The 24,171-nt window shown below is 30.1% G+C and overlaps 2 protein-coding genes across 3 annotated transcripts; both read right to left on the bottom strand.

Annotated features, from left to right (window-relative positions):
* Positions 1-4,318: 4,318 nt before the first annotated feature.
* LOC25499972 (protein STRICTOSIDINE SYNTHASE-LIKE 10) lies at positions 4,319-7,260 on the bottom strand. Its single transcript, XM_013594120.3, has 3 exons — positions 6,904-7,260; positions 5,509-5,772; positions 4,319-5,001 (listed from the first exon to the last, which is right to left on the bottom strand). Exons 1-3 carry the CDS (start codon positions 7,185-7,187, stop codon positions 4,440-4,442), a joined length of 1,110 nt encoding a protein of 369 aa, XP_013449574.1. The 5' UTR covers positions 7,188-7,260; the 3' UTR covers positions 4,319-4,439.
* Positions 7,261-11,162: 3,902 nt separating this feature from the next.
* Positions 11,163-21,659, bottom strand: LOC25499970 (protein STRICTOSIDINE SYNTHASE-LIKE 10). 2 transcript variants are annotated; one of them, XM_039827371.1, is made up of 4 exons: positions 21,386-21,659; positions 18,963-19,226; positions 17,448-17,836; positions 11,163-11,229 (listed from the first exon to the last, which is right to left on the bottom strand). In XM_039827371.1, exons 1-4 carry the CDS (start codon positions 21,649-21,651, stop codon positions 11,171-11,173), a joined length of 978 nt encoding a protein of 325 aa, XP_039683305.1. In that variant the 5' UTR covers positions 21,652-21,659; the 3' UTR covers positions 11,163-11,170. The 2 variants fall into 2 exon arrangements, with proteins under 2 accessions (XP_039683305.1, XP_013449572.3); XM_013594118.3 differs by lacking the exon at positions 11,163-11,229 and having other exon boundaries at positions 17,236-17,836.
* Positions 21,660-24,171: the final 2,512 nt, after the last annotated feature.

Raw genomic sequence — 24,171 nt, 5'->3', positions numbered from 1 at the left:
TCATGTTTGAGTCACTCATATCACTAGTCCAATCCACACTAGGATCCCTCTCCCACTCCCCCGCCGAGCTTAATTAGGATCCTGATACCACTTGTTAGAGAGTTCGAGGAGCACTGAGAACGGCAATGAGTTAAATGTTCATAACCACTAAGAGACTTTGATACCACTTTTACAATTTTTCCCATTTGTAACAAAAAAAAATTATGATGACTAATTTTCCAAACAATAATTTCTGTATAAGTTAAAATTAATTTCTAAATCTCAATTACTTCCGTATGCTTCTCAATAGTGTAACGCCCCGTGCCAAGCACGGGATACATTTTATTTAATTTTTTTTTTAATATGATTTAAGTTTTAACAAATTTTTTAAATATTATTGTTTTTGTTTCTTTTCATCCATAATTTTGGCGTTATGTGGTATTTTATCTTCGTATTTAAAATTGAAAAATAAATAATCATTTATTGAGATCAAAAAGTTAAATTTTATAGATGACTATTTTTGTGAGAGTGATAAAATAATCAACAAAAGTACAATTAAACCCAAAAGATAAAAACACTATAAATAATTAATATATTTCTAAAAAATTAACTAATTAGTAAGAGTTTGTATTAGCTTTGGTTTGTCAGTCATTCAATATATCAAATGGATATGATTACCTATGTTTTAATTTTTCACTCTTAATAAAAATATTAATTTTTTACTTAATCACAATGATCTCTATGATCGCGATTATAAATAAAAAAAAACCTAAATTCAAAATTTTAGTTACATCTATTATTTTTATTGGTTTCATAAATAATATTCATTGAAATTATTTTTTTAAATTATCAAAATAAGCACATTTTTGAATAAAATTTACCTCATAAATATATGTATATTTTGTATTTCATTAAAAAAAATGAATTTTTATGTTAAATTTTGAATATAAAAAAAGCATTAACAAATCATGTTTGGTTTTATATTTGTGAACAAAAAATAAGATTAAAACTCAAAAACAATATTTTTAAAATAATAGGTTATCGCTAATTATTCACACTTAGGGAAACTTAATTTTTGTATTTACTTTAGAATTTGTGTAAAGTTTAAGACATAAGTAAATTCTAAATTGAAAATATGGAAACTTGTTTTTTTTTTTTATTGAAGTGTCAATACATGCAATAAAAACGATTTGTTCAATTGAAAATTGAAATTTCCAAGACAATAAAAGAGGTGCCCTGCATCACCATACAAAATAACATTATACCAAAAGGTGTACAAACTTTACAAAAATAGACCTGTAATAAAAATAAAAAAAACCTTATTAACATTCTTCAACTCCTCAATAGTGGTCCTAGGAGTAAGTAAGAGAAACTCCTTATTTATAGGTATGCGAGATGAATTTGATAACTGGATCGATTCCGATGCAGGAGAATTTGTATTTGCACTAAGAAAACTATAATAAAAAGTATCAATCAATAATATTATAACTTAAGGAAAAAAAATGTTATATTAAAAAATATATATATATACCTTTTCCTTAGTTCCTTTGTTAGATTGAATGTGATTCTAGTGGAAGAAAATGCATTTTGCAATGCTGGTTTTCCTATCATTAAGATTCAAAAGTATATGAATCAAGTATATATATTCGTATAAACAAACAATCACAATTGCTAGTCATAAATTATTACCTTGAAACAATTTAACTTTTGCCAACATAATGGCTACAACAACATTTTGAGATTCACCGGACGATAGGAAAGAGTGCAGCTCTTCAACATACTCTCAAAAAAGAGTACATTTAAAACGGTACCTATTTAAAATTGTCAAAGATTATACAAATATTAATAAAAATACTATAATACAGGTCTTGAAAAATTACAATTACAAAAAGAAAAAATCAAACCTACCCATTTGAATCCAATTCAATGACATTCATTTTAGTTTTTACACCATCTCTTTCGTACTCTCTTTCAACTCCAACTCCAATCATGACTCCAATTACATCTGCATATATAACACACATTAAAATATCGATCAAATTACTATTTATTATTAAAAGAATATAACGTACAATTGAATCATATTAAACAAAATATTTTATTAATTCAATATATAAATTATTGTGTTATTTTTGTAAGCAAAAATAATATTTAAAAAAATCTACATGAAGAAAATTATAGTCACTTACCAACTAAGTAGTTGTTGTCGTAAGATTCATTGAAAACATTAGGTGCAGGTGTAAACGAATACACGTTTGTTGGGACCAAAACAGTTTTAGATAGTTTGACTTTTGTGTTGATTGTGAAATTCAGTTTGTATTCGTTGCGTGATGGTCGATACAAACCACTGTTGCTAGCAACTTCAAATGAGGAAATCGTGAACACCATTCCCTCTTGGAGTTGCTCCTTGAACTTGTAGATCAATGTTCTTCGTATAGACGCACCAATTCGATCACCCTAGATAAAAAAGATGAGAACACTATACTTTAAACAAAAAAATACTAAAAAAAACAAAAAAGAAAAACGATATGAAAAAGGTACCTTTCGATCCATTAGAACCAACTCCATGGAAAATGGTAGTTTTTTATTTTTGTAGTCTTGACCAAACCAAGCACGAACAACCCTCACAACCAATGTCCACGATTGTTTTCTTGGCGAAACATTAGAGATGAAGTCGTGTTTCGTAGACATTTTCCTTTGCAATAGAAAAATTACAGAAATAGTTTAGAATATAGATATCAGAGCACCAAAGAACAGAAAATGAAGAACTATATTTTGTGATTGTTGTGTACTCATACCCAAAATCTCTACTATTTATATAGAAAAATAGTACCTTAACGGTTAATATAAATTAATTATCAATTTGACCGTTTTAAAATTAATATAATCAACGTCTTTAATATTATAAAATGTGCATTAAACGATTAAATTATATTTCATGTAATGTACATGTACAAAAAATTAACTTCATAACATTTGTGATTTAATTTAATATTTAATAATATCTTATAAATAATTATGTAATATAGTTTTGTAACAAACAAAAATTAATTATACAACCTTAAAAACTACTCCCTCCGTCCATATATATATAAGACCCTTTTGTCAAAATCACGTGAATTAAGATAGTGGATATTTGTATTAAAGTTGTTTGTAATCACTATTGTTTTTACAATTTTATCCTTTAAGAAAGAAGGTTAGTTTATGTTTTCAACATGTTATTTATTGTTGATTGAAGAAAAAGATGTATAATAAATAGGGGCATGTATGTAAAGAAATAATTAATGTAGTTGGAAATAACAAAGGGGTCTTATAAAAAGAGACAAAAAAAATTCTCAAAAGGGTCTTATAATTAGAGACGGATGGAGTAATTAATACAATTAATTTTTTAATTAGTAGGTTAATGCCTTAGCGTAACGTCCCAAAATTCAAAATATAATTTATTCAGTTTATTTATTATAATTTTGTAACCAACCAAATTTTGAATGTTACATATAAATGTTAATTGAATACTAATTAGATTAATAATTATTTGATTTGTAACGTTCAAATTTTTATTGTAAAATATAAATTTTAATCGAAACAGTAATTATATTAATCATTATCTGATTGTAACCAACTATTTACTTTATGTACAATTTAATCTTAAATAAAAAACGATTTTTGATAATAATTAAAATTATTAAGCTTGTATTAAAAATTAGGAGGAATTTTGGGAACATATGCCAAGTAGGCTTTTGATGAGGTGGACATCCTTAGAGGAAAGGAATTTGAAATAGGCTATTGCTAAGAACTCTAAATTGTTAGTATAAAGATTTAACTGGTCCATAAACATCAATAAACTTTATTATCACTTTTTTCGTAAGACAAGAACTAGAAACTTTCCCCTAAAAAAAAAAACTAGAAACTTTGTAATAAAGAAAATAAAATAAAATAAAAAAACTAGAAACAAGTTTGATTCACTTCTCAAAAACAGTTTTTTAGTTTTTAAAAATTAAAAACTACAAAATTTGTTTGGTAAACTATTTTTTAAATTGTAATTTTGAAAATTAGTTTGAGTTTATTAGTTTTAAAAACTAAAATAGCAGAACTGTCAAAAGTAGTTTTGGTTTTCAATTTTAGTTTTCCTTTTAGAGTTTAAGAAAGGCGGACCTTGGACATATTTTCATTAATGGCATTTCTGCTTTTTAAAAACTCTAAAAGGACCTTTAAAACAGTTTTTAAAAGTGTAATCCCCAAACAGATTTTTTTTCTTAATTTACTTTTTAAAACAGTTTTAAAGAACAAGTTTGTAAAATAATTTTCAAAAACTAAAAAGCAAAACACAATCAAACAGGCCTAATTAACTCTACTAAGTTAAAACTTAATCCAGACTAACTTAATCCATACTAAGTTTAAAGATAGTTCAAAGATGAGTGCTAGCAACATCAGTATAAACACTAATATAGTATATTGCATTCTCATAAATTATAAACACCAATATAAGGCATTAACACTGATGCCATCCAAAGTTTTCCATCTTTCTCTTCAATTTCACTGATGAACTTCAAGGTCTTCCCTTCACAATCTTCCAGGACTTCTAATATTTCCCCTTCATCACTCAGCTTTATAGCTGCAGCATGAGGCTTCATCGCCAACGACGCATGCAACCACTTGAAGTTTCCAAGCTTTGACAATGCTTTACCAGCCCACAGATTGGAAGACATCCACTTTGCAAAAGGAGTTTCTTTGGCATGCAAAGCAACCCAAAATTGCCCTTCTGAATTTCTCCTTACATTGTCTGGAAAGCCTGGAAGAACAGCAAAAGTATCGACTTGGCCAGCATTTGGTCCACGAAGCCAAAGCCTCAGAATCTTGCAAGTCGAAGTTTCAGCTACCAGAAGAAATGAACCATCTTTGCTTAAAGCAACACCATTGGGAAAAGCAAGGCCACTTAATAAGACTTTCACTTCTTTTGTTGACTTATCATATTTCATTAACCTCCCAGTCTTGTCTCCACTAAGAAGTACAAGCATAAATTGCCTGTAAATAAAAGTAACCAACATATAAATCAAAATTTCTCAAGAAATAGAACAGCGAAAGATATCTACATAGGTCTAAGAGAAAAACAAAGTTTTCCTTGATATTAATTTATTAAACTTTCTAGCATTAAGTTTTGTTTTTGACTTAAACAAGTGATTCAAACATTGTGAGAAATATCACTCTCACCACATGGTTGAACATTCAAAAAATGGAAAAACCAGAATGGTCTTAACAAAGGAATAACAACAATTTCAGTGAATTAACATGCAAGAATCAGTTTTTAAATTCAATTCATACTCTGATCCCAGGTGACAGTGTAACATCATAAGGACTATTTATTTAGGAAAAATGCTGGAGTCTACAAATCGCACTATGCACAAAAGCAACGAATGATGTTCTGAAGTGTATTTCGTACAAAAAATTGCATACACAATAGCAATGTTGTTTTACAAGATGTAGACACACATGACTATTGAAAAAGGAGGTAAGGTTTAGTAGTGAAGTTACCTTCTCCGGTAGACTGTGCTTGAATCAGTGAAGTAAATCACATCTTCATCTTCACTGATGTCCATGTCATTGGTGAAATGAAAGGGCTGGCCTTCAGCTTCTGTTGCTACCTGGGTGGCCAAACCCCCTGCAGGTCCTACTACTTTGAGGCCAAGGTAGGCATCGGCAATGTACAGATCTCCACTTTTTTTATCAAACTTCAGTCCTAGCGGCCTCCCACAAACATGCTCCAATTCTGGTGCGAATGGATGCACACAGTTTGACCTTGAAAATCATAAAACTAAACTTATAAAATTAATAGAAAAAAATCCTAATATTGTTTGAGTAATGTCATGACATTCAAACAAGTTACTCAACATAAGACATAGTTGCACATTTCCTAAGGACAGTCTCATGCCCCCCAAATTGTCCAGTTCCAAGAAGAGTTTTAAAATCAAATACAGTACAACCGCAGTACCTTACTTTCTAGGAGATCAGACGGACCCCAAGTCTTTCTACTGTCATCATGCAAAACTTACTAGGTAGAGTTTCAATCAAAGCATTTGGGATTAACATAATGATCAGTTTGTCAGAGCAAGTCTCCAATTCTTACAATTGAGAATCAGAAGGTTTGCAATGTAAATAATATTGTGTAAGGAAAATATTATTCTCAATGCTCCCCGTGTTCAAATTAGTTGAAATAAATCTTGTAGTTGCTGCAACTACAACCCAATGTGCTTTATATCATACTTCATAAACTGCATATTTCTTAATTAAACACTCAATAACAACTAATAATGCTGTAAATTACCTTTCTTCAAGGGAATAATTAGCTCACAATATTGGTCCTAACTCTATAATCTATTAAAAAGATGTGCTCTGTCTTAAAATGTGCACGACATGTGAAACATGAAGTAAAAGGTAAAATTAAGCGCGAACCCAGAGACCCACGACTTGCAATTAGAGAGTAATTCTTTGAGGTACTATAGGGGTTGACATTCCCCAATATATGCTCTTCTATTCCTAGGACCAATCCCCTAGCCACATGCTTAAGAGACTCGATTACCTACAAACTGCGTCACACCATGTTAGTTTAGTTAGAGTAATATTAAGACTCATTTATCAACCAACCGTGTCACACCAATGTAGTTAGAGCAAAATTAAGTTTATATTTGTGCCATAAGGTTACTCTACCGTACACCGAAACACCTTGGACTCACCCTAAATTTTATGTAACCAAAGAAAAAGAGTAAAGGCAATTCATTTTGAATCACTCAGCCTAGCTACACTTTAAATAGAAGTACAACTAACTAACCACTCATAGTCAAAGCACAAACCTACCCTACCAAAAATGAAGTATGCAAAATTAAATATAAAAAACTAAAAAAGTAAATTGTGAAACTTGGAAACTGTTACCTATTGGAACTGGTGACAGCAAATTGAGTCCAACCACGTTCCTCACCTTCCCACTTCAAAATCCTACCATCTGCTACACCGGTGTACGGACCATCACCATTACTATCAAAAACAAGACTCTCCGGCCCGACGGCTCCGGTGACGTTGAGTAACTTAGCAGCATGAAGATTGTTTTTCGATCCAGGAATGGGAACTGGTGAAAAAGGGTTTTGTGAGTTGAATAAGGTGAAGATGATGGCGGAGAGTACGAGAAAAGTTGCAGAAAGAATTATGTTGGAGTTCATGTTTATGTTTCAAGTTCAAGATAAGCGGAGGAAAAAATGGAACTCAGCGAATGAAAAGTGTCGTTTGTTTCTGTTTTTTATTTCAAACATGTTTGCACGTGCACGAGGGTCTCTCTAGAAATTAGCAATTTTTATTTTTTTATCAAATAACTTACTGGTCAAAGCTAACAAGAAGTGAGATGATTCCAACTTCAAACTTTATATATAATATGCGATATCTCTATCAAATGAGTTAAACTCATGAACATTAGTTTAGATGAGAAAATGGGCTTAGGCTACGGTATGAGATCTCAATGGGTCTTCTACCATAGGTGACTACATTTTTTTTTTTTTTTGGTTTCTAAAATGCTTTTTAGCCATTGGATTTGGAAAGAAGTTTTCAATGACATAGATCTTTAGACATGTTGACCCACTAGTAATGTATATTACTCCCTCCGTCCCATATTAAATGATCTAGTTAACTTCGACACACGTACCAATGCATATGTTTTATCTTTGATATCTTCAATTCTCTATTAAAAAAAATTATGAAAACTTAATATTTTAAAAATATTCATCGAGACGATTCCAACAACATCTTACATGATATTATTTATCTTTATGAATTAGTAGAAAAATATAGTCAAAGTATCTTAAGTCAATAATGTATATTGTCAACTAGGTCAATTATTGAGGGACGGAGGGAGTATAATGTTTAATTTTTGTCTTTAATAAAGTAATGAGTAAATAGTCAATTTTCCCCCCTGAAATTGTAAGTTTCATCAATTACCCCCCTGAAATTAACAAAACTTCAATTATCCCCCCTGAAATTTCACAATGTCAGTCAATTTACCCCCTCCATCATATTTTTTCTGTTAGTGAACATGACGTTTTGCAAATATCCCCCTGAAGTTTTGCACTTATGTGCAAAATGCCCCCCAAACTTAAAAATTTATATTATTTTTTCTTAAAAACAAACAATTAATAGTTAAATATTAAAGTTAACTATTAATTTTGTAGTTTGGAAAAACCACATACATATATACATCAAATTATTTTTAAAGTTACATGTGATTAATATATTACTGATGACCTGCAACAACAGGTAACTAATACTGGTTTGACCTACAAATGCAAGTTATAAGACCAACACAAGAAAAATACACTACTAATTTAAAATAAAAGAAAACAATTGAATGTTGAAGGTGTACGGTAAGCATTTTGATCTAAGGGTTGGTTGACCTTTATCCAATGGCTCACATTCATTTTTGTAAAAAAAAAAAAAAAAAAGCATGTCTCCTATGATAGGAGACCTATTGAGGTCTCCCGCCGGAAATGGGCCCGACAAAATGTCAATAGAAAACTCTCACATAAATGAAAGAGCTTTTTTTTCAAATAGAACTTGTTGATGAAACAAAAAATTCTTTGATGCCCATGAAAAAGGTGTTCTTTTTTGGTTACATACGGGTTAAGTAAGCTTGTGAAATGTTAAAGAATGTCTCAAGATATTAGTTAAGAAAATTAATAAAAGGTTTATATATTTTACATTCTTTTTTGAAGGATCGTAAATGAAAGAGTTGAATTCCGAAAAAAATGTCAAACATAGTAGTTTCAACGTATTTATCGTTTCAAATAGAACTTGTTGATGAAACAAAAAATTCTTTGATGCCCATGAAAAAGGTGTTCTTTTTTGGTTACATACGGGTTAAGTAAGCTTGTGAAATGTTAAAGAATGTCTCAAGATATTAGTTAAGAAAATTAATAAAAGGTTTATATATTTTACATTTTTTTTTTCCTTCTAGTAGTCTAGTGGTTAGAGCTCACACAATTAAATGTAAAGAAGTGGGGTATCCGGAGTTCAAACTCCAACCACTGCATAAACTATGCAATGTCCCTACCAACTGAGATAAGTTCACGGGGACAAATTCTTAACTAGTGTTTTGGGAGAATTCATTAACATGATACAGTAAGCTTTGATCCCTATAAATATATTAAATATTATTTTTGAGTAAATAGTCAATTACTCCTCTGAAATTGTAAGTTTCGTCAATTACCTCTCTAAAATTAACAAAATGTCAATTACCCCCCTGAAATTGCACAACGTTAATCAATTTACCCCCTCCGTCAAATTTTTCTGTTAGTAAACATGACGTTTTGCAAATACCCCCCTGAAGTTTTACACTTATTTGCAAAATGCCCCCCGAACTTGAAAATTTGTATATTTTTTTCTTATCTTTAACTCAAAGATATTAAAGACAAGCAATTAACAGATAACTTTAATACTTTACATGGCTCTTTCATTCTTAAAGGGGTCTGTTATTTTATTTTGTTTATGTTATGTCCATAAATTATGACTTATTTAGATAGAGACACGTCAATTCACAACAAAGTAAGCTAGAGACACTCATTCCTCATGAATAATTAATTCTAACAGTTTCTTAAGATAAGTTTGAATAAAATTATTCTATCTTAAAAATTAAACTAAACATGCATTTTGCTAAAGTAATATGAAGTTATTAATTATGCGTTATTTTTAGAGGATATATTCTTATTTTAAGCTTAAATATTAAAGTTAACTGTTAATTGTTTGTCTTTAATATCTTTTGAATCATGATAAAAAAAACAAAAAAATTTAAGTTTGGGGGGGCATTTTGCACATAAGTGCAAAACTTCAGGGGGGTATTTGCAAAACTTCATGTTCACTGACAGAAAATTTGACGGAGGGGGTAAATTGATTAACGTTGTGCAATTTCAGAGGGGTAATTGACGTTTTGTTAATTTCAAAGGAGTAATTGACAAAACTTACAATTTCAGGGGATAATTGACTATTTACTCTATTGTTTTTAGTCCTGATAAAAAAAAAAAGACATGTGATTACTTTCCTATACATTTTTTGATTTTAGTCATCATCAAAGAATTTAACAACTTTTTTCTTTTTAGTCAAGTAATATAGTGGCTAGAATTCACCTTTTTCAAAGTGAATAAGTGGGGTGTCCGAAGTTTGAACCCAACCCCTGCATATAATAATGCATGTCCCTGCCAACTGAGTTATGCTTACGGGACAAAATAAAACTTACAATAACTAAAAATTACCTTTTATATCTCACACTTAAAGTGTTAGCTCAACGTCAAAAGCTTAGTCTTATAATCTCAAGTTACATAGTTCAAATTTAATTCTGCCGAGAGACAATCGTAAAATTCCTACTAATATCACTTTAATTAATAAAAAAAAACTTCTATATCTCAATTATTCATGTTGTTCTATCATTGAACTTCTCCATAAACAACAATAAATTTATAAGCACTTTTCTCGTAAGTCAAGAAGTAGATTTTTTGTTTTTTTTTTTTTAGAAAGGGAAGAACTAGAAACTTAACTTAACTCAAAGTTAGAAGTTAATCCAAAGTAAGTCTAAAGTTAATCCTTGGACTCTGATAGCTGCTCACATCCTTTTGATGACATGACATTTCCAATGGGACTCTCAAATTTTAATTCAAAAAATGTTTTTATTAATTACTACTCCATCCGTTCCAAATTGTACGATGTTTTGGACATTTCACACATATTAAGAAATGTAATTAATATTGTGTTGGAAAGAGATATTATGAGTTGTTTTACAAAATTGTCTTCAATAAATGATATAGAAAAGATAAATGAAGGAATTGATAGAAGAGAGAGTAATAAATGGTTAAAGATATAATAGAAAAAGTAACATTAATTTTTCATTGGTATTGTAAAGCGACATACAATTTAGGACAAATATTTTTTCTAAAATAACATACAATTTGGGACGGATGGAGTATAATATAAGCATAGGAAAAATAAAAAATTAGTAAAATCTTCATCATATAATTGCCAATAGTAATTGCATGGCATTAGTAGACACTAGTATATTTCATATTCATACAATACTTTAAAATTAATAAACATATAAATAATATTAAAAACATAGATTTGTCATGTGCATGGATGGCACATGTACACACTTTTATAATATATTGCATGCTCATAAACTATAAACACCAATATAAGGCGTTACTATCGATGCAATCCAAAGTTTTCCATCTTTCTCTTCCACTTCACTAATGTTCTTCATGGTCTTCCTTTCGAAATCATATTTCATTAACCTTCCAGTCTTGTCTCCACTAACAAATAAAAGCGTATATTGCCTGCAAATAAAAGTGACCAACATATAGATCATTCCATTACTATTTTTTTTTTTGTTGAAGAAACTAAAACCAACGAACCGAAATTGGCACCGCTAAATGAATCGAATTTGAGACCGTGAGACATTCTAATGTCTGAAGCCAACACCACCATACCAACTCAAGAATGTTCCATTGTTATTTTTCTACATGACATGTATTTACATCGTTTTGTCAAATATTATTGATGTGTACTCTAAAAAAATCTTAGCTTTATAAAAGAGATACTTAATTGTTGATACGCAACTTTAATGTATGTCTGATGTCAACTAAACACATGGTTGAATATTTGATCTGATCTTAACAAGGAAATTTAATTCAGTGAACTAACATGCAAGAAGAAATTTTAAAATTTATTTCATACTCTAAAGTGACAGTTTAAAATTATAATGACTATATTAAGAGTATGGTTGGGAGTTTAGAAGGGTACGTGTATTTTAGAAAAAAAGGAATAAGTAAATGAAATGATTTTGAAAGGGAAGACTTTGAAGGGTATATTTTTCTTAATATATGATATAAAAAAAAATTGGGAATTAAAAAAGGGTCTTGTTTACGAATGTCCCCGGAGCACTCTTTAAGCATCCAAAATTTAGTAACTATATTTTTAAAAAGTCAACTATTACAATTTTCAATGCATTCATTACACAATTTTTCATTAAAAACTTACCATTTAAAGTGTTTAAAGAGTGCCCCGGGGGCACTCGTTAACATTTCCCATTAAAAAATTGTATTGGAGGAGAATTTTGGATGGTTTTCAATGACTTAAATAAATTCTTTAAATCTAGTATATAATGTTATAAATAGGGGTGTTCTAAATCAAGTCAATCCTAATTTTCTCTCTTTAGGTTTTCTCTTACTGTTTCTTCATTGAGGGGTGGTTTTGGGTCAATTCTTGACCTAAAATCACCAATCTTCATCTTTTTCTCTCTATTTCAATCTAATTAAGTGATTTTCACATAGATCTAGGTTTTTTTCTTTGTGATTTCATCATCTAAGTGTGGTGGTTTGTTGTTCATCGTCTTGTGCGGCGTTGTTTCATTTCCCGTCCTCGTGCGGTGTTCATTTGATTTATATTGAAAGATCGATTATTCAATCGAAGATTTGGGCGTCAACGTTGCAGATCCGGAGGCCATGGATATTTCGGTCACTTTAATTTCATCATATATTTTTGTAGGCATTATGCCGTTATATGCTATTAACTTGGATGATGTGAGTTTGTTCGTAGATTCATCCCTTACGTTTTTAGCGGTGTTGAATGATGTAATCTCTCGATTTGAATGATTGAATATCATTTTGTTTTTGTAAAAAAAAAAGGTGTTCTAAATCAAATCAATCGAATAGAAAAATCCCAAACCGAATCAAACCAAACCAAACCGCAATATAAGAAAAACACTAATTAAACATATGTCACCTAGATCAATACTTTTAGAATCTCAATGGAAACTTTTATAAAACAACATATTTTTTTCTCTTGTTAAGTTTCTTCTTTGCTTTTCATTCCAATATTTATTTATGTGCTACTTGAACTTTTACAGAATGATAAAATCTCAATCTTTTACATTTCTTCTAGAATAGAATAACTTTTTGTTCACGTTTTTTATTTGATCTATGTTGTTTGGTGAAAATGAAATTGTACAGTTGAATGAAAATGAATTTGGTATTGGTCCCTCTGTTAACTTTTCTGTCAAAATAAATAAATAAAACTAATGGAGTGCCACGTGACCCAATCATTTCACGCCATATGGCACACTAAAAGACAAAATTAAAAAATTAAAAAAAATCAAATAAAAAATATTTTTTAATTATTATTATTATTATTCAGAGTTAAAATAAATAAATAAAAAATTTAATTATTATTATTTAGAATTAATTAAAAAACAATTATTTTATTTGATTTATTTTAATTCTAAAATTTTGTCATTTAGTGAGCCACGTGGCGTGAAATGATTGGACCACGTGACACTCTATTAGTTTTATTTATTTATTTTAACAAAAGTTAACAGAGGGACCATACTAATTTTTTTAGTGGTTAAATTATAAAAAAGAAAACCATACTCAGATTTGGGTTTTTTTTTTTTTTTATCGTAACAAGGAAAGAACAACCAAAATCCAATTAGCAAAACTGGATCGAAAACTTATGGATAGTAGGTTTGCAAAACTGAAAATTGCAATATGAAATCAACTAATGACGAAGGATCGAAGGTTTTGTCTGTTGCTTCATTTTCAAATTCGAAGCCTTGAAGGGGGTGAAGAATTAAATGATGGAATAAATTGGGGAGATGTGTTGAGATTGGTTTGATGATGAAACCGAGAGTAAATTAAGATGGAGAAGAAGAAGATATGGATGAAATTGGAGATTGGGTTTGATGGGAAGAAGATGAAGGTGAGGGAGGAGATGCACATGAATGAGATAATAGGGAGGGGTCGCTCGAGAAGAAGAGAAGAGAAAAGAAAAAGTTAAAAAGAGCCCTAATATATTCAAAGATAAAAATCTTTTTTTAATTATGCATTCAAAACATTGAAATTTCAAAAAGAAACTTTTTTTATATAAAATTTATGAATTATTTCTTCTATTGAATCCTTAACAAACGCCCTCAAGACAACCGTTAGCAAAACCCATTTATTTACTATACTCTCATTGCATGGAACAACTCTTTGTTAACGTAAATGCATCATAAATTCATAATATACTCCCTCCAGTCATATTTATAAACAAAAAATTTAGGTTCATTAAATATTCAATTTATATATACTAGTGGAAAGACGGGCGCGATCGTTCCTGTCTATCCGCTCTTTCTACTACGCTAACGCATGTGAATATTTTATTATGTTTGTTTGTATAATTTTGATTGAAATTTTTAAATTTCAAAATATTAATAAAAATTATTGATATATTGATTTATAAACAAAATATTGTCAAGGCTTATAACAAAATTATTTTTGAACTCAACATATTTTAGTTTGCCTCCATATAAAATTAAGATAAAATAATGATCATTTTTTTTTTGAAGATCAAAATAATGACAATTTATTGTTTTTTCTAATAGTAATTAGTAACATCATAAATAAATGTATAAATGACATGTTATGTAAAAGAAACATTGATATGATTGCGATAAAAGAATATCTTTAAAAACTACATTTTTCGTAAAGTCTCCATCTTCTCCTATTTTCCCTTCTTTATGAGAACCTTTGTTGAATTTTGAGAAACTTCTCTTGATAAAGCTACATATAATTGACCATTCGTGGAAGATAGATTTCGACGTTGGGAATGGTCTGCTCTTGTGACTTATTTATGGTAATAGCAAATCTTAGTGTAACGGGAAACTGTTTTCTACTAAGCACAAAGGGAAGTCCTGAACTCGCATTTGTTTTTAATTTAATTATGGGCAAGAATGCTCTTTTTCCAGTATTGCTTCCTATTAGGATGTTCACATCCAACATATTCTTAAATAAACCACGACATAACAATTGTGTCCCATTACACAGGCCATATATAGGGTCTATGTTTCGCAACAACATCAAAGGTGCACCTTTTTTTACCTTTAAAATATATGGTGGGATACTTCCTTGAGCAATTGAGTTTAAGAATTCATGTTGATATGGTAGTGTAGCCATTTGTTTCTTTCTACCCTGTTTATCTATCTTTAATCCACTGATTCTATTTCCACTTCTATTTGATTTTTTTCTTTTATATTGTGATTACAAATTATGATATTACTCCTCTCCTATGAATCACATACACTCCTCATATTAGATGTGTCTGAACACGTGTGGCATCCGCATCCACAAATATAATTACCCTAAATTATGTGATTTTCTCAAATTATAACGTTATTGGCGTGTCAGTATTCGTGTTGTATCTGGTGTAGGTGTTCATATCCATACTTCTTAATTAGCGGTCCTCTCTTTTAATGGCCTCTCAGATGGTGATTTGAATGTAACAAAAAAAAAAAGAGATGGTGGTTTGAAACTTTCTAGTGTTTCTGTTTTTAGTTGTTGGTAACATGAGTGTGATTAAGGTTTAACCATTTTGAATTGTTTAAATGGTTTTAACACTTTGATTTCACTGTATTTTGTTGGATATTGGATGGAGGCCGTGGGAGCAGTTTATCAATTGTAAACAAGCAGAACGACAGGGGATGTTATTGCTTATTTTTCCTTTATTTAATAATAATTAAAAAAACCACGGTTCTCTTTATATTAAAAAAAAAACACGCTATCATAGTTTGTATAAGCAATTATAAACCAACAAAGTCAAATAATCCTTAAAATTAATCGTAAACAATTTGAACCATAATCACTAATAAACCAGCAAAGTCAAATATAATCCATAAAATTAATCAACTTTGATTAGTTGCAACATGAAAAGATTTAACGTCCAATCTTTAACGTTATATTTTGCTTACGTTTGTTAGTAATCTTTTTTTCAGAAGATTTAAACTCAACTATTTAACATTATTTTTTGCTCACGTTTGTTACTAATCTTTTTTTTAGAGTATTTGAAGTTCAATCTTTAACATTATATTATTTTTTGCTCACGTTTGTTACTAATTTTTTTTTAGAGAATTTAAAGTCCAATCTTTAACATGATTTTTTCTCACGTTTGTTACCAATATTTTTTTAGAGGATTTAAAATTCAATCTTTAACGAATTTTTTTGCTCACTTTTGTTACTAATATTTTTTAGAGGATTTAAAGTCCAATCTTTAACATTATTTTTTGGTCACTTTTATTACTAATTTTTTTTAGAGGATAAGTCCAATATTTACGATTATTTTTTGCTCATGTTTGTTACAATTGATCAAAGACTAAGGAAGGATATCTTAATAAAATAATATGGAAATACTGTTTTTTGTGGAAGGGATATGAAATTATTTGGCAATCTTTGTCGGTTGTATTGAAGGGAACAACACAAATGTACAACACAAAATCGGCTGATAAAAAAGTAACATGAGTTTTTGTTTTGTGCTAGTTTTTTGTGAGCTTGATCTATGGTTAACGGAGGTAAAAAGGGTTAACGAGGATGATTAGTGACATGAATTAGTAATCCACATGTTATTTTATAATTGGCTAATAGTAAGAACAGTTCATAAGGAATTGTATGAAGTTTTCTTCTTAAATTAAATTTATTCTTATCTATTTGTTATATGTATTTAAAATTAAAAGTAAAAATTAAGGGTATATTGGAAAGAAAAGTCCCATCCAAAAGTGTGCTGAAATGAATAGTTTTCTTTATATATAATATAGATGTTAGATACATTAATTATTTAATAATTTTAAAAAGTTATTTTTTACTTATAGATATGATCGGAGAGTATGTCATTTCATGTTGGTGTATTAATTTAACTCATATTTACATTGCTAAAAAAGGAAAAACTCATGAGCATGAAAGCCACCATATATGACTAATTCCAAATCGGCTGAATTAATGAAGAAACGGATGGCAGATCAAACATTAAAAGCTACGAGGTTATGACTAAGTCCAAGCTGATCCCGCGAGGCTTCTATTGTGGCATGCTTGGCCATAAGAAACAACGCTCGAAAAGGCTATGATTAAGTCCAATTCGGCTGAATAATTGTAGCATTAAATGATCTCATGTTTACTTATACGTACTCAACAGCGAAAACTGTCGTTTGTTTCTATTCTCAAACATTCAATTTTTATTGATTTAGATTTCAGCAAATTGCATTCACCTCTCATCAGGTTTTATTAAAAGACACTCACACCCTTTCTAGTTTTGGAAAAAATATTCACTTTCATTTTCTTAGAGAAATGATATTTGTATAACCATTTATGTACAACTTTTGTACAATTTTCTCTCTCATTATTATAAGCTTATGGAAAACAAAAAATTAGTGAAATCTTCATCATATAATTGCCAATAATATATTGCATTGCATCAGTACACACTAATATATTTCATACAATACTTTAAAATGAACATATAAATACTAATAAAAACATAAAATTGTCCCTTGTATGGGACATGTACACACTAACGTAATATACTGCATGCTCATAAACTATAAACACCAATATAAGGCGTTACTATCGATGCAATCCAAAGTTTTCCATCTTTCTCTTCCACTTCACTAATGTTCTTCATGGTCTTCCTTTCGAAATCTTCTAAGGTTTCTAATATTTCTCCTTCATCACTCAGCTTTACAGCTGATGAATACAAAGCAACCCAAAACTGACCATATGAATTTCTCCTTATATTGTCGGGAAAACCTGGAAGATCAACAAAAGTACTGACTTTACCAGCTTTTGGTCCATGAAGCCAAAGCCGAAGAATTCTGCAATTTGAGGTTTCAGCTACCAGAAGAAATGAACCATCTTTGCTTAAAGCAACACCATTAGGAAAAGCAAGGCCTCTTAATAAGACCTTCACTTCTTTGGTTGACTTATCATATTTCATTAACCTCCCAGTCTTGTCGCCACTAACAAGTAAAAGTGTATATTGCCTGAAAATAAAAGCGAGCAATATATAAATCATTTTGTTACTATTTTCTTAAGAAACAAAATTAGCTCACCGAAATTTGCACCACTCGAAGAATCGAATCTCATATTTTGATATTCTCTAATATCCCAAACCAAGACCAACTCAAAGAGGTTCCATTACTATATTTTTAAATGGAAATGATTAATACAACGAAATCAAAATCACGAGATTGTCCGGAAGGATTTTTTTGTCACTATATATTTGAAATTTGACCAAAACTCTTACCCCACAACTGCCCATGTTTTCCGGCCATGAGAAGATTGTCATGGTGAACAGTAATTCAGGATGCATTCGCTATAAAAACCTTCGCGTTAAATAACATATGGATTTACATTGCTTTCTTAAATATTGATGTGTAATCTAGAAAAAACCTTACCTTCATAAAAGAGACACTTAATAGCTGTTACACAACTTTAATGTAAGCCTCATATCAATTAAACACATGGTTGAATATTTAATCTGGTCTAAACAAGGAGATATTAATTATGTGAACTATCATGCAAGAAGAAATTTTAAAATTCATTTCATACTATGTAGTGACAGTTTAACATTATAATGACTATATTAAGGGTATATGCTTGGGAGTTTAGGAGGGTATGGGTACTTTAGAAAAAAAAATAAGTAAATGAAATGAATTTTAATGGAAAGACTTTTGAAGGGTTTATTTTTCTTAATACAAAATCTCTCTAATTTGGGTGTTAAAAAATCATATTGGAGGTAATTTAAAAAAGTTTTGAATGACTCGGATAAAGTTTTCAAATCCAACCTATAATGTTATAATACTTTAAAAATAAAAATATATTAATCTTAAACATTCATTTATTTTATCTACAAAAATACTCTTAAAAAAATGTTAAGATTTCTCTCTACTCCCTTTTCCCAAATCTCTCCCCTCTAAACTCCAAAACAAAACTTTAAGAAAAATGCCGAAGTGTACGAACTTTGCATGAAAACATGGTATTAATTCTTTCATGCATATTTGGTAAAAAAGAAACCGCTTGTAATCAGCAACAATGTTTTTTATATACAAAAAGTAGATATATTTGATTGTAGAAAAGGATATAAGGTTTAACTAATGTTTAACTTACGTTCTCTCATAGACTGTGCTTGAATCAGTGAAGTAAATAACACCTTCATTTTCATCGATGTCCAAATCATTGGTGAAGTGAAAAGGATGACCTTCGGCTTCAGTTGCTACTTGGGTGGCCAAACCTCCTGCAGCTCCTACTACTTTGAGACCAAGGTAGGCATCAGCAATGTATAAATCTCCATTTTTCTTATCAAACCTTAGTCCTAGTGGCCTCCCGCAAATATGCTCTAACTTTGGTGCGAATGGACGCACACATTGTGACCTTGAAAATTGTACAACTAATCTCATTAAATTCATAAGAAAATGCAAATATAATTATGAGTTAAATGACATTCAAATAAACTAATTAGCATACATAACCTTTCTGACAAAAAAGAAGCTATTAAAAGTTAAAACTAAAGTACATTGGAAAAAAAAAATTAAAGTGAGATTGTTTATCATCATTTCATAAGAAGACTAATTAACTAGAACAACTAACAAGTGAAACATTCTTCCACAATTTGCAAGTGTATCAATGTCTGAAAGCAGATAGAAAGTTAGGTCTCCATGCTTGCTTGCAATATGAAACAATATTGAAGCCGTTTGAAACTAAATGCAGTGATTGTAGAATACAGATAATTATGTGTTGACATCCTTTTTTTCTTTCTAATATCACTCATGTACCAACTCATATAACATTTTTTATTTTTTATTTCTCTTCCCTTTTATCATTCTCTTTCTCTCTCTTCCATTAAACATGCCACATGTGTGGAATGGAAGGTTTGTCACATGGAGCGGTCTTCGGTCAATGTACGTATCCCTACGACCCTACTCGTAGAATAAGGATATGTTCGGATTGACTTACTTAAGTTTTTTCTATTGAGTTAGTATTTGTGGAACATTGTCCCTAACTCTTAAGAGTGTGTTTGGATGATGTAATTGAAAATTTTAAAGAATTTAAAATTTTAGCCTATTTAAATGATTCAATTAATTTGTCTTCTTTTTCAAATATTTATGTTTGGATTAGATTAATAAAAAAATTCATTGCCAACATATTTTGACTGCTTTTACAAATTGTAGAAAAACTTAAAGGGAACAATTTAAAAAATATGGGGCCAACTTACAAAATATGAAAAATTATGGGTGTGTTTGTTTCAAGTTTACCAAATTTATTCCTAGGAATAACATTCCTTGGAATATAAAGATGGGAATTTTATTCCAAGGAATTTAGGAAAAATATGTTTGGTTAGCTTTATAATATTCCTAGGAACCATAAAAATAGGGATTATAATAGGTAAACTATTTATGAATTTATTCCCATCTCCATAGGAACTTTATTCCCACCCTTTTCCTTGGGAAATTTTTTCTATTCCCAGGAACATTTTATACCCGGGAATAAAATTTAGTAAACTTGTAACAAACATAGGCATATACATTCCAATCATTTTATTCCCGGAAATCAACAATTATAACTTGAAACAAACACACCCTATAAAGAAGAAATTTCTATCTTTTATGTGTCATTTTAATTCCTAAAATTCCACTTGAACAAAATATTTTATAAATTTTCATCATTTTAAGTAAAATGGTAAAATTAAGGATGAACAAAATAAATGATCAACGACGTGAAATTATAGACTAACTTCCGGAGGAACCAAGTGTATTTAAGGAGTTAACATTTTCCAACAACACTTTTCTATAAATGAGATTGATACCCATCATCATATGCTTAAGCGACTCACTTGCTTGTATCTACCAACTACATCACCATATTTTAATCCTTTTCTTAATAGTTTAATAGTAAAACTCACACATACTAAAGGCTAAGAAGTACGGATTATGAACTTGAAGTTCTAACTTGCACCCTATCAAATGTCCATAGTTTGTTTTTACAGGGTCAAGCCATAGGCCGTCAAGACTATGATATAGTACAGGGCCCCAATATTTTTATTTTATTTTGCTTATAGTTTTGATATAAAGGCCTTAAAGTAATCCCCGTGAACTTAGCTCAATTGGTATGGATATTACATATTATATATAGTGGTTGGGGTTCGAACCCCGGACACCCCACATTTAATTGCATATTATATGTATCGGTTATATTACTTTTTTTAACGCTAACAAAATTTTAATTTCGTTTCAATAGTCTAGACTCTAGCGGTAAAATGTGATGTCTGCATTCCAAACTTTGATATGGTCCATTCACAAACCCAAACTAACTAAGCCATTCCATATATATGTAATTCGAATGAAATTTGCAAATTAATAGAACTTATTAGGACCTTGATTTTTTTTACCACTTACGAGAAAACTATAAACCGAATTTAAGTCTTACTAATAAGCTAAACTAGATGTAAGTAAAAATAGATATATAGTACCAAAGAAAGAATAATAGAGAAGGAATTTTGAAGAGTGGAAACACCAAATGGGTATTACTATTACCTATTGGAACTCGTGACAGCAAATTCAGTCCAACCACGTTTCTTTCCTTTCCACTTCAAAATCCGACCATCCGCCACGCCGGTGTATGGACCTCCACCATGACTATCAAAAACAAGACTCTCCGGCCCTATGGCTCTAGTGACGTGGAGTAACCGAGCAGAATGGAGGTTGTGCATTGATCCAGCAACGAGAACCGGTGAAAAGAGTGTGAAAATGCAGAAGAGTGTGAGAAAAGTTGCAGCAGGGAGGCTGTATTTGGAGTCCATGTTTAAGATAGACTGAGGAAAATGGAACATTTGAAGATAATATATAACATGCGTCCACCATGCATGGTGCTCCACAAGGGTCCTACCAAGAAAAACAATATTTTAAAAACGGAAAATTTGTTAATACCATATACCCATGCAAATAATTCGTCACGTGTTTGTATGTGGGGTTTTGCTAAAAAAAACTGTAGCTTGAGCCTTGATGGTGGATTTTTTTATACTATCGTACAAGAGGATTCGACGATGAAAATTTCTATAGTATCAACAATGCATTTGACAAGTTTTTATATTGATTCAGCAACTTTTCATATTAATAAGGGAATGTTAAATGAGCAACCAAAAGATTGTACATACCATATATTACTAACCGTATTTTAATCCGGTTAGAAATACAAATTAATTTTTTTAATCATATTTTATTACCTTGCAATGCATGTTAGGCTGAATTGCTTCGTAGGGGATCTACGGTGTGGGATAAATTGTGGATATTTGGTTGTCAATATAATAGTACTCTAACATTAATGACTATTTTGATGAAAGTATGTCAGTGCAAAGCGGTTAATTATTTATAAAATCAATAATTATTTTGATCCATTTGTGTCACTTTTTACCTAAATACATGTCGGAGTTAACTATTTCAAATGTCAATGCATTTGACAATTTATATCTTTAATTGTTTATAATCATGAATAAATAATTATTGAGGTTATTAATATAAGGTGATTATTTATAATTATCGTATTTTATGCGTTTTTATAGTACACCGTTAATCTGGGTGATTCTCAAAAACATATCAAATGATTTTAGATTTGTATAAAAAATTTCATGGATAATTTGTATGATATATAAACTTGCAATCTAACGGTCAAATTTAAAAAATAAGGATCGAGTAAAACATTATTGAGCGTTGTAAAGGAGCTTCTCAGGAGTGCCAACCTAGTCAAGATGTTTAAGTTCTCCTTGATGTATTCCTCGGTACTCTTGCTTTATCCAAAAAAAAAAAAAAATCCCATCAAATGGACCCTAATAAATTTTTGACTATCTAGATTTTCAGTCGGCATTTGTTGAGGTGTCTCAAGTTTTAACTTGTAGTTTTTTTTTCCAGACACTAAATATTTCTTCGTATTTTCAGTCGGCATCCTTCATGATTGAATTCAGATAGATTGGTTGCTATATGAAGGTTCAAGTTATAGCCTGTTTGTTGATTCGGGTCGCAATGATGTGTTCTAATGGATATGGTTCAACAATGGATGGTTTTGCTCGAAAGGGTGATGATGGCTTGCTAGAGTTTTGCGGGGAGTTGATAGATCTTGGATCACTTTTGTGTTGACATATGATTCATCGCTAGTTTAGATACTCTGAACACTCACTTCGCTTTTTCTGCAATTTGGTTTTGCACTCATACATGAGTCTGTGAGATTGTCTTGGATAATGTTTGTTTAGGTTTTGTTTAATACTCGTTTAAGGTTGTTGTTACTCTTTTTTGTTTCACTCTTGTGTTGAACTTGAAAAGTTATATATCACCTGTTATGGTTTGATTGTGTGGTTATACCGTGTCAGGTCCTTTGCTTTCCTATCTTTGTTCCCTTTTTATTTTAATTTTATTACTATTTCGCTTAAAAAAATTAAAAAGTTGTGATTAACCTAAATAAATAATCAAATAACAGATGATTGTGGTTCACACTTAACAATTCAACTGTTTATTCCCCTAAAAATATCAACTATTCACTTATTGTTCTAACAAGCTCAATAATTCTTTTTGAGATAAGTTTAGGGTTAGTTAGTGGTGTTTCTATGCAAGGTAGTGAAAACCTTATAGCTCAAGCAGCTCTATTTATATTTATCTTCCTCAGAGAATCAATTGAACAGAGAAAAATTGTTCAGTTTGATTTTTGAAATATTCTTTGAGATTAACTTAGTCGGGAAAAAAAAAAAAGTTAAAACGAGCCCTAATGTATTTACTATACTTCGATTGCATTATTGCACAGTGTCTTATAGTTTGGTTTCCGTTGATATGAACCATGTCAAAATAAGAAAACAAAGTAAGGTCCACAAGATAGTGCTTGTCAAAAGTTTGAACCATAGCTTGGACCACTAAAATTCTGAATTAATTAGGGAGGGAGGGAGTAAATACTCCATCATAATTAAGTCATTAATTATTGATGACAATTAGGCTACCCATGAAAGAATGATGAGTAATTTACCTCAAATAATACACATTAGTCACATAAGCACATATTCATGAACTATCTTGACCCCATAAATAAATTGCTCATTTTCATTGATTGGTGGGTAAATTTACCCACCATTCTTCAAAGATAATTTAGAAAAAACCTTAATTATTACTAAGTCATTAATTAACTGAATGACTACTATTTCTAATTTTGCCAATATAACTAAGTGCATGTTACCCAAATAGACATAGTACTCCATCATGTAACCAACACAAAAAAAAATTAAAAAAAATTCATCCAGCATCTATCTCACAACAAGTGTTACTAAAACATCCTTATTAATTAT

The sequence above is a fragment of the Medicago truncatula genome, chromosome 7 (genome assembly GCF_003473485.1).
Source record: "Medicago truncatula cultivar Jemalong A17 chromosome 7, MtrunA17r5.0-ANR, whole genome shotgun sequence".
In the NCBI taxonomy this organism is placed as follows: Eukaryota; Viridiplantae; Streptophyta; class Magnoliopsida; order Fabales; family Fabaceae; genus Medicago; species Medicago truncatula.
Note: the sequence above shows the minus strand (reverse complement) of the source record. Positions and strands in the feature narration are given on the sequence as shown.